Source organism: Drosophila takahashii, chromosome 3R (genome assembly GCF_030179915.1).
Source record: "Drosophila takahashii strain IR98-3 E-12201 chromosome 3R, DtakHiC1v2, whole genome shotgun sequence".
NCBI classification, from domain to species: Eukaryota; Metazoa; Arthropoda; class Insecta; order Diptera; family Drosophilidae; genus Drosophila; species Drosophila takahashii.
The window spans coordinates 33,095,197-33,112,425 of NC_091681.1; the positions used below are offsets into that span (position 1 = coordinate 33,095,197).

Genomic DNA, 17,229 nt, shown 5'->3' on the forward strand with positions numbered 1-17,229 from the left:
TAAAAAAAAATAAACAAATTCGAATTCCCGCATTATACAAATTTTCCCGCAGTTGACCTTAAAAAAGTCAGATTTGACGAGAAAAATGCGTAATTGCCAACCCCGAGGAGGGTGTCTTAGCTAAGTCAGAAATGTAACATTTTTAGCGATGCAATAACCCCGATTTCAACAAATCGAGATCGACAAAAGAAATCGATGCTCGCTGCACCGATGTTTTTTACATCACTAGCAGCTTCAAATAAAACGTACAGATTAGCATTTTATTTTGTGTCCATTTCAAAGGAAACTCAAAAGATCCAAATAAACATGGAGTCGAATATTGGTAAATATAAAGTGAAGTTGATAGTTTGCATAGCGATCACATTCCTAACCCTTAATAACAGCAGATAATGACGCTATCGATGTTGGCGTCTTGGCGCCTTGCGACCAGGAAAACGAAGACGCCAATCTGAATGTGAAAATTGCAGCCGCTGTGGGCACTCCGGTGGCCAAGAAAACGCGCCGTGCGGTTCTCAAGCGAAATAACGCCATCTCGGAGAGGGATTCGCCCACGCTGCAGGATCCTCCGAAGACTCCAGGAACTCCTGGCAATCTTCGTTTAACCACAACTGAAACCCCGCGACGCAGTTGCCGGAAAAGTGTGCGTCCTGCGATCGACTACGATGATATCATAGTGAGATCCGCCAAGAAGATTATAGCCGCCGCTCCAGCCGACGATCCCGAGGACGAGGAGCCCTCCACTCACAAGTGGAGCGCCGCGGAGGTGGGCAAGAATTCGCGCAAGCGCAGCCGCAAATCCAAGCGGATGACCTCCAAGAAGCAGAAAACGGAGAAGGCTCTTCCAGAGGATAAGATTGAGGAGCAGCAGGAAGCAGAAGATGATAGGCCACAGGAAAAAGTGGAGGAGACTCAGGAACAGGAGGAAACTACAGAGGTTCCAAGTGATACTGTAGAAAAGGCAGCTGAAAATCAAGATAAGGAGTCAAAGCCAACAAAATATGCTGTTTCCGAAGCAGATATAGATGAACTGGGCTTGTGCCCCCTGGAAATTGATAGCCAGGAGGAAGATGAGAAGGAAATACCAGCTGAAGAAGCCACATCAACTGCTCCACAGGATAAGGATCAGGATAAGACGCTTGTTCAGGAGGAAACTAAAGAAGAAGGTATCCAAAAACCCGAGGAGGAAGATAAACAAGCTGTTGAAACCGCGAAACCTGCTGGACAGAATGAAGAAAGCACAATATCAGTAGTTACTGATGAGCAAGCCATTCTAGAGGAAGAAATGCCCTCGCTACTTGTGGAAAACGAAGATCTGGATGAGCCGGAAAAGTCGCCACTTAACACCACATACGATGCCGATGAGAAGACAGCTGCGGATGCAAGTATCATCCTGATTGTTACTCCCGACAAGCAGCCAGATGTTAGCACTTCCGATCTGGATGCCAGTGTTATTCTGGTAGAATCTAGCGTTCCCAAGCCGAAAATTCCGGAGGAGAAACCCCCAATCAAAGTGGTGCTCACCACAGCCGATGATAAGAACCAAACACTGTTGAATCTAGCCGATGTAGCTTCGCCAAAGGGATCAAAACCCTTGAAATCTAAGGGCTTTCGATTCCCGACACCCTATAAAGCAAGGCCAATGTTTAATTTCACGGATACAATGGAGGCCTTTGAGGAAAACCACAAAAATAAATCGTTAATTCAACCAGAAGAACCGAAATACGAACGCAAACGTTCCAAGTCGGCCAGCGATTGGAATAATACCATGTCGCGAACTGTAACCTTTCAAAGTCCCATTGATATTACCACTTGTGAGGATATTGACAAGCGCTGGAAGGGACTTCAGAAGAATAGTGAGTTTTTATATAAGGTTTTCCATGATCCCTTTCTTAAACTTGCTTTTTCAGATGTTAATCATCGTCGCAGGCGATCAAAGTCATTGGATGAGAGTCGCTGCAAAGTGAGCAGGATTCCTAAGCCCAGTAGGGGTAAGTCTATAATCAGACTTATAACTATACCATTTATTACAAGTTTTAATAATTCTTTTTATAGGAGTTATACCTCTCAACAAAACCATCACACCCAGCAAGGTGAATAAACGCACCAAGATGCCCAATTTCGCGGCCATGCATGAAAAGCAGTTTGCCAAGATGGAGAGTCTCCTAGATCACGTGGAGCGCAAGGCGGAACGCGCCAAGGTGCTGACCAATTCGGTGCAGAAGCAACTGCCTGGATCGACGGCCAAGAAAGCAGCGCAGAGTTCCATTTCTGTGGAGCAGCGCGAACGTCCAAAGGCGCTGAAGAAGATCAACTTGACCGTCGATCGAACGATGGTCATTGAGCATTCCTCCGATAAGCTCAACTCATCGCGATTGCCCTTGAAGACCACTGCTCCCGCCCTGAATGTGGCTCCGAAGCCAGCCTTCAATCTGTCCACCTCCACGGTGAAGACTTTCAACGCCACGTTCTCCAGCAGACCGGCAGAATCGCAGGATAACAAGTTGGCGGAGAGACGCCAGCGACGCATCGAAATGTTCAAGGGCAGGACAACCAAGGAGCAAAAGGAGAAGGGCGAGTTTATCCGTGGAGTGCGCCTGAATCGACGCTTCGAGCTCCAAATGCAACATCGTCGACACCTGGAGGAGGATTAGTTTCTTAAGTTTTATCGTTAATACTTTATTTACTCTTATGCTAACCCTTATATATAATCGCTTAAACATGTCAGTTTTGTCAAGGATTCTTCAAAAAAGGAGGTTTCCTTTATCAAATAAAATTTGTTTTCATTTATCTTTTTGAATTTAAAAATCTTTTTATTTTTAAGAAATTAAACATTTTATATATTATGTAAAAAGCCATTTAAAAATAAAATTTCTAAATATTTTGTACATTTGTAGGTACGTTTTTTAGTCCCTGGGTTATATTCAGATACAAAAAAGTTATATTTTGTGCAACACTGGTGTCAAATTATTTTGAAAAGTATTTCCTGTATCAAATAAAATTTGTTTTCCTTTTTTTTTAATTAAACATTTTATCTATTATGTAAAAACCATTTAAAAATAAAATAACTAGATATTTTGTACATTTGTAGGTACATTTTTTGATTCCTTGGATTATATTCAGGTACAAAAAAGTAACACTGCAACACTGGTCTCAAACTATTATGAAAAATATTTTCTGTATCGAATAAAATTTGTTTTCCTTTATCATTTTGAATTAAAAAATCTCTTTATTTTCTAAGAAATTAAACATTTTATCTGTTATGTAAAAAACCATTTAAAAATAAAAAACGTATATATTTTGTAGGTACACTTTTTGTATACGCAAGCATTACTTTAGGTACAAAAAAAGTAACACTTTGTGCAACACTGGTATAAAATTATATGAAAAATATTCGTTAGCAGGCATGTGCGTTTACCTCAGATGAATTTCAAATACTTCAAAACCATTTCTACAAAGGACTTGGACAATTACACTTTACTCGCGAGTTCTTTTGTTAATTGTTTTTAAATTTGAGTTTTATTTTCATATTCAAATTGGAAAAACTTTAACGTTACTAATACTAATACTCCAAAACGAAATCAGTTGGCAGCCCCGAATAACGGCGCTTTTTCGCGTTTCCTTTCCCGTGCGTTTTTTTTTTTCATTCCCCTTTGCCGCATTTTCTTTTCCGCGCGCGCACAAACAAAAAAAAGCGCAGCCGCAAAATGTGTGACGCAGCGAATCCAGCGAAGCCGTGGCAACTTTCGGGGATGTCCTATGGCAACGGGATCCCGGCGCTGTGCCTGCTGCACCAGGAGATCGAGCAGTTTTACAGTTACATCCAATCCACGCCCACCGAGTTCTACCTGCGGGCGGAGGCAGTGCGTCGCATCGAGGACGTGGTGCTCTCCATTTGGCCAGGCGCATGCGTGGAGGTTTTCGGCTCCTTTCGCACGGGACTGAATCTCCCGGACTCGGATATCGACTTGGTGGTGCATCATACGTACTGCTACTGGAATCCCCGGTGGCTGCATGAGCTTCAGTTCGAGTTAATTAGCCACGGAGTCACGGATCCCGACAGCGTGAGTGTTTTGGACAAGGCCAGCGTGCCGGTGGTCAAGTTCACGGAGCGCGTGTCCCGCATCAAGTTCGATGTCACCTTCAATGTGGCCGCCTCGGGCGTCCAGGCGGCGGAGCTGATAAAGGACTTTATACGCCAGTTTCCCGAGCTGCCCAAGCTGGTGATGGTTCTCAAGCAGTTCCTCAGCCTCCAGGGACTCAATGAGGTGTACAGCTGCGGTGGTGTGTCCTCCTACGCCCTCACCCTCATGGTCATCAGCTTCCTGCAGCAGCAAAAGCGCAGCGGCAGGCGGTATAGTGCGCACAACAAACTGGGACTGCTGCTCCTCCAGTTTCTGGAATACTACGGCCGCAAATTCGACTTCTTCAAGTATGGGATTTCGGTGCTCGGTGAAGGCGGCTGCGTGGAGAAGGAGCGACTGCGTTCGGCGCAGGGACAGAATAATTGCTCCGTGCTCAGCATCGAGGATCCGGTGACGCCGACGAACGACATTGGAAGGAGCTCCTTTGCGGCCTTGCATGTAATGCAGGGATTCGAGGCCGCCTTCCTGAAGCTCTCCAAGCTGGTGGACTCCGATTCGGCCAAGATTGTGGGTCCCATTCTGGCCAACATGGTGGAGGTGCCGCAATCCATGATCAATTACCGCGCTTGGGTGCACTACAACTTTGCGCATCTTTTGGGAAACGGACTGGAGAGTCCTGATGCCATTGGACAACCAGCGCTCATGGGCTCATCCACCACCTCCTCGGCCTCCGAGGATGAGCACTCGGACTCCAACCAAAATCAGACTGTGAGGAACGGATTCCGCCGCTGCGGCGATGGTCCGCCCCAGAATTTAGACTTAGACGCCACCCTGGCCAACCTCAAGTTGAATTAAGTATGTTTGCGATGATTAATGCTACTGGTGATTTTACTTTTATAAACTATCATATTTTATTTGCATACTAGTATGCTCGGCATATAAAAACTAAAAAAAAAAACAATTATAGGCTATATATCGCATTTTTTATTTATTAATTACCAATTAACGTTTAAATTTAAAAAGAATGACACCGCCAATGTAGTTGAGTAACTAAACAAATCATCAATACAAAAATGTAATGCCTTATTGTACTTGTGACTTATTATAAATAAAATAAAGCTTAAGCCGCAATGAGAACTTAATTTATATGGATTTATCAATTGTTGAGAGAGATTTTTATTTAACAATTTTTGAGATATAATTACAAAAAAATTAACTAGAAAAAAAGGAAAATTAAAAGAAATGGTTAAAATCTATTATTTACAGTTAGTAATGATAAAAAAAAGCTTGCTAGCGTAAAAAAAATATAAATTGGAGATATTGAAATTAAAATATTTTCAATTAATATTTTTTATTTTTGTTGTTTTTGAAGCAATATTTTGTTAAATAATAATTATTTAAATAGATAAATATTGGGAGATAATTATTGATAAGCTTTTTAGAGATAATTTCAAAAGAATTGCTAGAAAAAAAGGAAAATTAAAAAAGAAGTTTAAATCTAATATTTAAAGTTAGTATTGAAAAACCGCGTTTGCTAGCGTAAAAATAAAAGTTAATTTCGAATTAGTTTGACTTTCCAAAATGTTATTTCCAGAATATAAATTGGAAATATTGAAATTAACCTTTTTTTAATAAATATTTTGGTGTTTTTTAAAGCAACATTTTTGGTATTTTATTAAAATGTATTTCAATGTGTGGATATTTTTTTTCTTACTTTCCTGCAATACTTTTCAATTCTAATCATAATAAAATAACAATTATTTAAATAATCAAATTAAAACGACCTTTGAATATATATCGAATATAAATATCGGCATTCACTGCGCATTAGAGGTGGAGAAACATCGATGTTTTCGATGTTTTAACAGGCAAACATCGATGTAACATCGAAAAACATCGATGTTTCTCCACCTCTACTGCGCATTAAATGCACGATATTTTCCCGAAAAATATCGATAGATGGATATTTTTGTGCATTTCCCACATCACTATGCAGCTATCGAAAAAAAGTGAAGCGTAAAATAAACGGTACAAGGAAAATTTATTTTGCCTGTGTGCGTGCTTGTGTTTATGAAAAATAGGTTTTCAAGCGTTTGCAATTGGTGCAGCGTCGCGTCGGAAGGCCAAGAAAACTGCGAGTGGAAACGCCCGGGTGGCGGAAATAGACTGAATCTGCGTGTGTACCAGTGCGCGAGTGCGAGTGTGTGTGTTTCGTTCCGTCCTCTGGTGTCTGGCACCTTAACACAACAACAACAACAACGACAGCAGTAGCAGCACCAGCAACAACAACAACACACGCACAATAATAAGGCCCGTGACGTTGTCTCGCTGCCGTCACCATCGAAAGCAAAAGACCAAAACGAGCTGAAAAACAAACGGCAGTGTTGTAGTAGCGAAAGGAAAAGTCGCGTTCTTTTTACCAAAACTAGGTGGGTTTTGTCGGTTTTTCCTCGAGCATTTCCACCATTTCCATTTCCACGAAGTGATTTGACATGTTGCGCTGCTAGGTCGCCGCTGCCCACACACACACATTCGCTGGCTCGCTCACTCACTCACACCCACACGGCCAGACACTCGCACACACACACACACCTTTGTGGCAGACACGCGTACTGTCTGTCTCCCTCCCCCTCGCACCCACAGTCTGGCCTCGCACTTTGCAATGCAGCCATGCCATGTCTGTGTGACTGCCTCGGTGTCGGTGTGTTCGTGCGTGCGAGTGTGTGTGTGTGCGAGCAGCCGTGTCTGTATGTATTTTGTCGATTTTTATTTTATGTACATTTGTTTACAGTTTTAGATAGATAGCGAAATTTGTACAGCCGGCGGCCATCCGTCGTTGACATTTTCGCAAATTGTAAATGAATATGCTTTTGGTTTTGCTGTTGTTTTTGCTTTTGCCTTTGCAGTTGTGTGCGAGAGTGAGTGTGAGCGCGACTGCGAGTGCTGTCTGTGTGTCCCCCTATGTATATATATATGTTTATATATATATAAGTTCATGAACAGTCGCCGCCGTCGACTTGTTTTGATTTAATTTCGCGCTAAATGCAATCGCGAACAATTTTCGCTCGTATCGCTGTACCGCCGCTGCGTAACATGGCGGGGAATTTCGTTTGAAGCCGAAAGTGCCAGCAGCAGCAGCAACAACAAGAAGGCAACGCTGGCGCCTACATCTGCATGTGGGCCAGTGACTAAGAATCCAATCCGATCCGATACAATCCCTTTCCTGCCGTCTCGCTCTGTCGTCTGCCTTCTGCTTCTTCTTCTCCTTCTGCCGGCGGAAATGCCGCGAATGTTTTTTGCACCAGCTGCTGACGCAAGCGCCAACTGCATTTGTCATAAACATGCAAAATGACAATAACAATTGCCCACTATCAGCGTGCGATAGGCGGTATTTTGGGGGAGGGATGTCTTTGGATATAACCTTTTAATGGGTATTTTCTATTATCTATAAACCATATTGGATTGCCTTATTTCTTTAGTGTCTGGATTTGCTTGGGCACCCTTTTAATGGGTATATCCCCCTCAGATCATTTATTTAACATTTTTGAGGCACCAAAATCGGTATAATCCCATGATTTAAGGATATATTGGAGGCACCAAAATGTCTTTTTTCTATAGTTTTTGGATATACTTGGGCACCCTTTTAATGGTTTTATCCCCCTCTGAAAGGTATCATCTCTGATGCACCAAAATTGGTGTAATCCAATGATTTAAGGATATATTTTGATTTATTTTAAGGGAAATAAACTTGAGTCTCTTACCTTTTAAGGGTAATTTTCTCCTATCAATCAATGGTATCTTTGAGGCACCAAAATTGTCTTCTTTCTATAAGTTCTGGATATACTTGGGTATCCTTTTAATGGATATATCCTAATCTGAGAAAATTTATTTGCCATCTTCGAGGCACCAAAATCGATATAATCCACGGATTTATGTACTAGTTACAATGTATCCGGATATATTTGGACTTAATTTATGGGAAATAAACTAGACCCGCCAAAAACCTTTATTTACCATATTGGAAGCACCAAAATCTGCTTATTCCTATGGTTTTCGGATATATTTGACACCCTTTTAAGGGTAACTTTTCCCTTATCAAAAGAAAAGGTTTAATTTTCCATTTTTCAGGCATTAAAACTGGTATAATCCTAAGTTTTATGGATTAATTACTATGTAACTGGATATACTTGGCACTTGTTTTTAGGGAAATAAACTTAATACCCTAAAAACCTTTATTTACCATCTTGAAGGCACCAAAATATCCTATTCCTAGGGATTATGAATCCAATCATAATACGACTTCTGGTGGATTCAATTTTCTCTTTAAAAGAACCCTTAATGATAGGACACTTACATAGTAAAACCACTTCATTCACTTCTCAAAAGGTTTTGTAAAACATGCACATCTTGATATTAAAGAACCCCCTTCTAATCCCCAATTTCTCCCCCTACAGGCATCTCCCGTTCGCTTGTCCCTAGGGTTTGTGGAACAGCCTCAACACGAATTACCTACCGTTTGCCCTGCAGCGGCGATCGACTGTGGTTGCCAGCGCCCCAGCGCCAGGATCTCTCTCCAGGATCCCGGATTCGCCCAGCACCACCAGCAGCAGCAGCAGCATTAGCATAAACCACAGCCAATCGAGCCAGCCAAACAACAGCGTCGGTTCCGATAGCCACAGCTGGAGGCAGCCATCCTGGCTGGACAGGAGCCCTTCGGCCACCACAGACGGATCGGGAACTATGTCCATGAGCACCACCTACGACATGAACAGCATGATTAGCTTGGACCACCAGCTGACGGACAAGGCGCAGCTGGTCAAGGAGGGTTGGCTGATGAAGCGGGGCGAGCACATCAAGACCTGGCGCCAGCGCTACTTTGTGCTCTTCTCCGACGGACGATTGATGGGTTACCGCAGCAAGCCGGCCGATAGTGCCAGCACGGCCTCGGATTCGCTGCTCAACAACTTCACGGTGCGCGGCTGCCAAATTATGACCGTGGATCGTCCCAAACCATTCACCTTTATCATCCGCGGCCTGCAATGGACCACGGTCATCGAGAGGACATTCGCCGTGGACTCGGAAATGGAACGCCAGCAGTGGACAGAGGCCATTCGCAATGTCTCCAGCCGGCTGAATGATGTGGGCGAGGTGGCCATGTCGCCTTCGGTTCAGACAGACATGACCGACGTGGACATGGCCGGCATTGCCGAGGTGGAGCTGTCCGAGCAGTTCTCCGTGCAGGGCACCACCTGCAACAGCAGCGGAGTTAAGAAAGTGGTAAGTACTAATCATGAGTGGACCTCGGATTTTGCTTATTTGCACATTTTTATAGGAAAAAGATAGATCAATTCCGAAAACACCAAAGTTCGTTTCAATAAAAATATAGTTTAAAATTAATGGCATATTTTATTTTTTTGGCATGCATCAAATATGAAAAATATATGCAAAATATGGAAAATATAAAATAAATTCAATTATTCAAGTTTGACCATTTCATAGCCAACCTAATTTACCGAAGAAAATTTTTTGTTCCATTTCGTCATTTCTAAAATATCAAATTTTTCCCAAATGTAAGGAAACCCTATTTATATTTTCAACGAGTAGGCGAGAAATTATGCATATATTGCATATATTTTTCATATTTTATGCTTATATTTGTTGCATATATTTTGCATATTTCCGATATGCATTCGAATTTATTACATTTGAAAAATATGACACCTACCTAAAAATGTTGGTAAAAATCGCACCAAAAATGGACAAATATGCTAAATCCGAGGTCTAATCATGAGACACTTACCAAGGGTATGATAAAGCTAACTCCTTATCTCTTTGCAGACTTTGGAGAATTTTGAGTTCCTAAAGGTGCTCGGCAAGGGCACCTTCGGTAAGGTTATCCTGTGCCGCGAGAAGGCCACCGCCAAGCTGTACGCAATTAAAATTCTCAAAAAGGAGGTCATCATCCAGAAGGACGAGGTGGCTCACACTTTGACCGAGAGTCGTGTGCTCAAGTCCACAAATCATCCGTTCCTCATTGTAAGTATAGTATTGTTTCTTTAAATCACCAAAAATATCTAACTTACAATCCTAATCTTTTGCAGTCACTCAAATATTCGTTTCAAACCAACGATCGCCTGTGTTTCGTGATGCAGTACGTGAACGGCGGCGAGCTCTTCTGGCATTTAAGCCACGAACGCATCTTCACCGAGGATCGTACCCGCTTTTATGGGGCTGAAATTATCTCCGCCCTCGGCTACCTGCATTCGCAGGGCATCATTTACCGCGACTTGAAGCTGGAGAATCTTTTGCTGGACAAAGATGGCCACATCAAGGTCGCCGACTTTGGTCTGTGCAAGGAGGACATCACCTACGGCCGCACAACGAAAACCTTCTGCGGCACACCGGAATATTTAGCTCCGGAAGTATTAGACGACAATGACTATGGCCAGGCGGTGGACTGGTGGGGCACCGGCGTGGTTATGTACGAGATGGTGAGTCCTAAGCATCCAGTTATCTATAAGTTTAATTTAATTTTGGTTTTATTTTTTATTAACGCTACAAGTACAAAAAATACTTATAAATTAAAGCGCTAGTCACAATTTGTTAGATTCATGAACACAATTAAATTTCTTAAGCTAGATGACATTACAAACATTGATTTCTTAAAGACTAAAGTTTTGTTTTAAATTAATTACTAGTTTGAAAATGTGTGTGTGATAATAAATACAAATTTATTTAACAGATCTGTGGTCGTCTTCCGTTCTACAATCGTGATCATGATGTGCTCTTTACATTGATTTTGGTGGAGGAGGTGAAATTCCCACGCAATATCACAGACGAGGCGAAAAATCTTCTGGCAGGCCTGCTGGCCAAGGATCCCAAGAAGCGTTTGGGCGGCGGCAAGGATGATGTCAAGGAGATTCAAGCACATCCCTTCTTTGCGAGTATTAACTGGTCAGATCTGGTGCTGAAAAAGGTATTAACTAGGGGATCCTCCTTACCTATAAATACTTTATAATTATTTATTACATTTTTACCCTAGATACCGCCGCCTTTCAAGCCTCAGGTCACGTCCGATACGGATACAAGGTACTTCGACAAGGAGTTTACGGGAGAGAGTGTGGAGCTGACGCCGCCGGATCCCACCGGACCGCTAGGCTCCATAGCCGAAGAGCCGCTTTTCCCGCAGGTAAGGTTTTGTCATCCAAAGTGCGTACACTTTATGCTCATTCGATTTCTTTCGGTTTCGCCGCCACAGTTCAGCTACCAAGGAGACATGGCCTCCACGTTGGGCACCTCGTCGCACATTAGTACTTCCACCAGTCTCGCATCGATGCAATAGAACACGTTTACAAACTTTTACAAGCACACATCATGTTCTGCTTCATCACCTATTACTATACTATACCTATACCATATAGAAATGGGCAAAAGAAAACAAAAAGCAAGAATATATTAAATAATAATTATACCATGATAACGAAGGCAAGCAAAGGGTTTTCTTGCTAGTTTATATACACCAATAATAAGAGAATTGAATTGATAGTAACTTATTTTTTTATAACGAGAACGAGGGAACGAAACGCCGGCAGCGGAAGCCGAGGAAAATAATATTTACTACATATGATTATACACATAAATATAACACAATATAACACTTGGGGCATTGCGCTTGAAGTGATTAGTTAATTTTAAACGCAAGTAAAACATTTAACCAAGCGGCTCGGTGGGATAAAGGCATGCATCCTAGCAGAAGCATCTTTTCGGGGCCGCCCAAGCTAATTGTTTATACAGATTATTCACGCAGACAGCACTCACACAGACACTTAGCATATAGCAAACATGAAGTTAAGTTAACTGAACAGCAACAAATCGAAATACACACATTCAACCCCGCCCCCACATGCAAAACTCGTATATATACATTATTTATACTCCAAAGAAGCAAAAAAAAGAAACAGAAATAATTACGAGTTATATATAATGTTAAAATTGCCTCTAATGTGCTGTGCTTTATGCAAAACTACAACAACAGAAACAGAAACAAACAAACTAATAGTTAATAAACGACGGAAACTTACATCAATGCAGTTTATAGGCGCCAATAATTAGCAAACAACTAAAACATATATTCAGGCAAAAAAATATTACGAAAACAGTAAGAGCAAGAAAAATAAATTACAATTGACGCCATTTTTTATTATAATTTTTTACGACAAAATATATTTGTACATATTTATAAAAAGCAAAAACCTTTAAAAAGAAAAAATCCAAAAAAAAAACATTCAAAAATTTAAAGTGTCAGGTGTCGGAAAATGGAAATTTCCATCTTGAGGCCACAGAAAAAGGTTTAACCTTTGACACAAGAAAAAAATGTATCTTTGTCATTTAGTTTTTGGCATTGAAAAGTTCATAACAAGTTTTGTATACTAAGAGCAAGTCAGGCAAAAAAAATATATATAAATCAACCACAACAGACTTACAAATAGTTCCAAGAGGAAAATTTAAAGAAAATTATATAAACAGAATAAAAAGTAAAAAGAAAACAAAGAATTTTTGATATTTTTATATGCGCAATAAAAACAAAAATCAAGAAAAAAACACAAAACGAAACAAAAGAGTTATTTTATATTTCGAAAAGAGAAGCAAAATAAATTTTTGTAAATAAAAATTATTAAATAAACTCAAGTTCGGGCATTTCAACTGAAAACAAAGAATTGAAAGCATAATCTCTCTTCTAAATGTTAAACAAAACCTATCAATCGATGAACACAATAAACAAACAAACAAAAAATCTAAAACGAAGCGATAAAGAAACGATAAAAATGCCAAAGAAGCGGCAGAGTTAGGTGGAGAACTCGAGGAGAACCGGGCTAGTTGAAGTCTTGGACTTGTGATGGTTCCGAATCATGACTAGGAACGAACTAACTAGCTAAAGCAGCTCAAGCAGGAGAGATATCAGATAGCTCCGATTGAACCCAGACTCTATATCTTTGAACAGCTTGAAGTTCCTTGCTTTCTGCTGCTCACCAAGCTTGCGGCTGACATCTAGGCTAGCCAATATCAATCTCAAATCGATCAAGCAATACATAGACAAAATATAGAACCCCCTAAGCATGGCTTACTAGACATACAACCAGAGGAACGATTTCAACCGACCCATAGGCCAGCTAGAGATCCATAGCAAAGATTTATAAAACTGTTAGGGACATCCGAAGCAAATTGAATACTAGCCTTAGTGAACGTGAACATCTCTAGTATCCCAAATCGAAGCATTTTCCTCCCGCCTACCGAAGGGGCAGGAAGAAGAAATCTATAAAAATAGTTGACTAAGTTTACTGATTTTTGTAAGACAATTTTTGATTTCGATTTATTAACACACACACTCACACGAACTGCAAACAACAATGTGTTCTAAAGAAAATAAAACAAAATGGTTTAAAAACATGACTATATATGAGAACAGAAACCGAGAGAGATATATCCAGTCAGATCGTAGATCAAGTCGAGCAACTTGAGTTGTTTTTTGTATTGTAGAAAGAAAAACATAACCCCCCCTGTTCCCAAAACCTAGATCCAAATCCAAATCCAGATCCAGAGACCCCCAGATACTAACCGAAAATTTGATTAGGCGTAATTTTTGATAGGCGAAACTGCGGATTTCGCACAGTTTTAATTAATAATAATATTAAATAATGATAATAACGACTAAGCTGATATATAAAACGATTCAAGATCGAACTAAAGCATACATATACACCACTATGTATATTCAAAGAGGACTAACATCAACTGAGCAGCAACCATGTAGATAATATACGATCTGCATAAGTACTATAACGATTACGATTAATTTATACGCGCTTACGCATACCAACATGCATACATTATGAGAATATATATATATATATATATACAGGATATATATACGATATAAGGTGTGTATGTATCTTATACATGCATTCAAAACCAAGTTTATTATACAGTGAAAACATAATAATAAAAGTACATAAAACCGATTAATATGAAAAGGTTTTTTTCTGGGAGGTTCAAAAGGTATTGAAAACTATGCTTTTCTCTATTTCTTTTGATGATTTCCTGGTTTATTAACTATCTTTAAGTTGTGCAACATAGTTGGCAGCTAACAGGCGTATAAACGTACGATAATTCACAGAAATTTCATAAGCTTCTTTTCAGATTACATAACTCGTGCGGAAATTCTCAGCCATAAGAATTCTTTTCACCTCATCCTCATCCTCTGGGAAAACTGGGTCAAGAAAACTATGCGAAAACGAGGGAACATCTGAAGTGGCTGGTGGAAATGGAGGAAGCAGAAAAGAAAAACCCACTGGACAAGCGCCAATGACCGACTTAAATATTCGGGAGCAGCAGCTGGACTTCAGAGGAGGAGGAGTATCTGTGGGCAGAGCGGTGCGTGCCAGGCCGCCCAAGCTCTCCAAGTTCTCCGATCCCATCGCCATTGCCAGGGGAACGCGAACAATGCGTTTTGTCCGATGATTAATTGCAACGCAATCTTGGGGGCCACAGAGTCGCGGACGCAGTGGAGGCAGCTTTCCCCCAACCTCGAGTACATATGCCATATACCTACCTACCTACTCGAATGTACAGACAGAATGTGTGTCGCTCCAGCCGGCGGATATAAGCGGATATGTAAGCGACACAAAGCTATTAATTTTTAGCAACTGCGCCCAACCAAAATAGCCGAGACAAAGCGAAGAAATTAAATTTCGAACGCAACGAAAGCGAAAGTGAATCAAAGTGAATCATTTGTGAACTTGAGATGGGTTTTATGGGCCTGTGGGTTGGGTTCAGTTCGCTTCGAGTTTGTTTCTGGGTTGGGTTGCATCCTTCGACCAATACCCACTGCACTATTGGCTTGTGATGATGGCAAGCCCTAAGTGCTTAGGAAAAGTGCGATTTGTACTTTCCCTTTTCGGCGGAACTGCCCAAGTTAAGTTGAGCTAAGCATCGGCGAGATGGAGAGCTTATGATGGATAAGACGACAAATGAAATGGCAAACACCGAATCCAAATGAAAGCCGGCAATGGAAAATACTGCAGTTGCAGCGAATGGTAGATGCTCTTGGTTATAATTAGTTAAAATATAATTAAACCTTATTAAAAAGTAAATAAAGAATATTATTTCTTGGTAATCAGTTAACTAAAACCTTGGGAAAACTCTATTATATTTTATTATATTTGTTCAAAATCAAAATAATTTAAATTTTTTTACAAATTAGAAACGTTTTTTCCCTTTTTTACAAAATATGACAACAACAAAATTGGTAATCAAAATATGTACAAGTAGAATTTTAAAAATGATTCACATATACCAATTTTAAACCATATTCAATGGTCTAAAAGATCCCTTAACTTTTTTATTTTTTCCTAATTTAAAACTTAAAATACCCCTTCGGTAACCCAATCAATATTGATAAAACTAACGAATGCTAATTAAAGACCCGTGCACTTGGGAAATCGGGTACGTTTTGGAAAATGTGTACCGAACCCATCATTGTTTTCCTACCAACTTATGAATGCCCTCGTCCCTCCAATGAGTTTTGTTGGGTTGGCAAGAGGGAAGCGGCTCGTTTGCTTTGTTCGCTACGCGCGTTTTTCGCGCTTTTCATTTGCCAAGCGATTTTTCTATTTTCACCTCCAGCTCTTCGCGGGCTCTCTTTGCTTTATAGTAATGTGAAAATTTCTGAAACTAGAAAAATAACAAACAACTATTTGTTGTTGCTGTTGGGCCCGAGCAGCAGCAGCAGCTTTTGCCTGGCATCGTGAGTATGTGCTGGCACTTAACAACTGCAGCACAGCATTGGAGTCTAGGAAAAGCGGAGAAGAAAAGTGAAATACATCAAGGCACGTCACATCCATCAGACATTTATGAGCAGCACGAGAGCACGCCCCACTCCAGAGCGGATCAGGTCTTGGACCAAGACGAGGTCCACCTAAAAACAGGCTTACAGCCAATCCATTCGAGCCGAAGCAGGCCCAAAAGCCCAGCCAAAGCGTGGCTAATGAATTGGAATTGTTCAAAGATCTGAAGGAGGAGTAGGGAGGAACCATAGCCTCCTGGTCTAAGTGTCGTCTGGCTGCAATCGAAATTAATGAAAAACTTTCGTTTATTTAATTGCACAGCCGCCCCAGACAAGAAGATGGCTCAGGGAAGAGGGGTTGAGGGACTGGTTTATGGGTTATGGCCATATCAAATCCATAGGGCAAGACCGACCATCCATCCAGCCATTCAGCTGGATCCAACTCAATCCAACATCGCATCGCTTGGACATCTGAGTGAAAATGATTGATTGATTGATCGGCGTTTGTTCGCTGCGTTGTTAATATTATTTGCCGCTTATATATAGCAATCGGCGACGCTGTTGTTACTCCTTTTTGGTGTAAGCCAAAGATTTGTTTGACTTTTTAGCGGGCAATTATTTATTTGTTTCGCGCATTATTCGCCGATTTCGCTGCAATTTAAGGGGATCACCAAAACATCCAAGCGGACAATCTTTGATTGAGGCTGATTGAGAGGAGGCTCTTCAGTAGCCCCGCCGTCTGTTCAATCGCATGGGGAATTGATGGCTCTCCAATCCGGTGGCTAATTGCCGCCGGAGTGCGGGAAAGTGTGGCGACGAGTGATCCACTTTTTTCGAGATCTGATGAGTTATGTGTGATCTGCTAATGATCAACTAATGGCCTAACGATGGTCTACTTTGCCATTCGTCTGTAGATTAAAACTTGGATAAAACGCGGCTTATCCGGAATTGCAAGTAGTATATATTGATAAATATATTTGTGTGTAAAGAGATTATTAAAAATAATTATAGTAAAAATGTTAAAAACAAAAAAAATTATTAAAAAATGTATGTTTCTAAAATTATTAAAAATAAATCTATTTACTTTGATATGAATATTCAACATCTTATCTATATCCTATCCCATATCATATATATCCTATAACCCATAACCTAAATATGACGCTTAAACTGGAATCTATTTCCATAAACTTTTATCTCCCAGGCAATTGCTACTAGTACAAACAACTTCGCACACTCCAGATTCCGATTCGGTAGCATACATTTGTTTATCTACAAAACAAGCATTCATCCACTCACTGACCA

General features: G+C 40.7%; 3 protein-coding genes across 5 annotated transcripts; all 3 read left to right on the forward strand.

Annotated features, from left to right (window-relative positions):
• The first annotated feature begins 172 nt into the window (after positions 1-172).
• On the forward strand, positions 173-2,787 carry Mink (Mitotic spindle and nuclear protein). Of its 2 annotated transcripts, none has more exons than XM_070217452.1 (4): positions 173-322; positions 387-1,853; positions 1,908-1,988; positions 2,053-2,787. In XM_070217452.1, exons 1-4 carry the CDS (start codon positions 196-198, stop codon positions 2,649-2,651), a joined length of 2,274 nt encoding a protein of 757 aa, XP_070073553.1. In that variant the 5' UTR covers positions 173-195; the 3' UTR covers positions 2,652-2,787. The 2 variants fall into 2 exon arrangements, with proteins under 2 accessions (XP_070073553.1, XP_016995401.3); XM_017139912.3 differs by having other exon boundaries at positions 200-322; positions 384-1,853.
• A 676-nt stretch (positions 2,788-3,463) lies between these two features.
• Positions 3,464-5,224, forward strand: Trf4-2 (Topoisomerase related function 4-2). The gene has a single exon (XM_017139927.3). It carries the CDS (start codon positions 3,705-3,707, stop codon positions 4,935-4,937), a length of 1,233 nt encoding a protein of 410 aa, XP_016995416.2. The 5' UTR covers positions 3,464-3,704; the 3' UTR covers positions 4,938-5,224.
• Positions 5,225-6,067: 843 nt separating this feature from the next.
• Akt (Akt kinase) lies at positions 6,068-14,101 on the forward strand. 2 transcript variants are annotated; one of them, XM_017139916.3, is made up of 7 exons: positions 6,068-6,511; positions 8,537-9,359; positions 9,921-10,118; positions 10,184-10,573; positions 10,825-11,058; positions 11,125-11,271; positions 11,341-14,101. In XM_017139916.3, the coding sequence occupies exons 2-7, from the start codon at positions 8,823-8,825 to the stop codon at positions 11,422-11,424; spliced, it is 1,590 nt and encodes a 529-aa protein (XP_016995405.1). In that variant the 5' UTR covers positions 6,068-6,511; positions 8,537-8,822; the 3' UTR covers positions 11,425-14,101. The 2 variants fall into 2 exon arrangements, with proteins under 2 accessions (XP_016995405.1, XP_070072321.1); XM_070216220.1 differs by having other exon boundaries at positions 6,094-6,110.
• Positions 14,102-17,229: the final 3,128 nt, after the last annotated feature.

Excerpts from the sequence above, each read along its gene's own strand:
- Mink (XM_070217452.1), top strand. The coding sequence starts at position 196 with ATGCTCGCTGCACCGATGTTTTTTACATCACTAGCAGCTTCAAATAAA. Across the intron at positions 1,854-1,907 it reads GAAGGGACTTCAGAAGAATA|ATGTTAATCATCGTCGCAGG; the intron begins GTGAGTTTTTAT and ends TTGCTTTTTCAG. Across the intron at positions 1,989-2,052 it reads GATTCCTAAGCCCAGTAGGG|GAGTTATACCTCTCAACAAA; the intron begins GTAAGTCTATAA and ends TTCTTTTTATAG.
- Trf4-2 (XM_017139927.3), top strand. The coding sequence starts at position 3,705 with ATGTGTGACGCAGCGAATCCAGCGAAGCCGTGGCAACTTTCGGGGATG.
- Akt (XM_017139916.3), top strand. The coding sequence starts at position 8,823 with ATGTCCATGAGCACCACCTACGACATGAACAGCATGATTAGCTTGGAC. Across the intron at positions 9,360-9,920 it reads GCAGCGGAGTTAAGAAAGTG|ACTTTGGAGAATTTTGAGTT; the intron begins GTAAGTACTAAT and ends ATCTCTTTGCAG. Across the intron at positions 10,574-10,824 it reads GCGTGGTTATGTACGAGATG|ATCTGTGGTCGTCTTCCGTT; the intron begins GTGAGTCCTAAG and ends TTTATTTAACAG.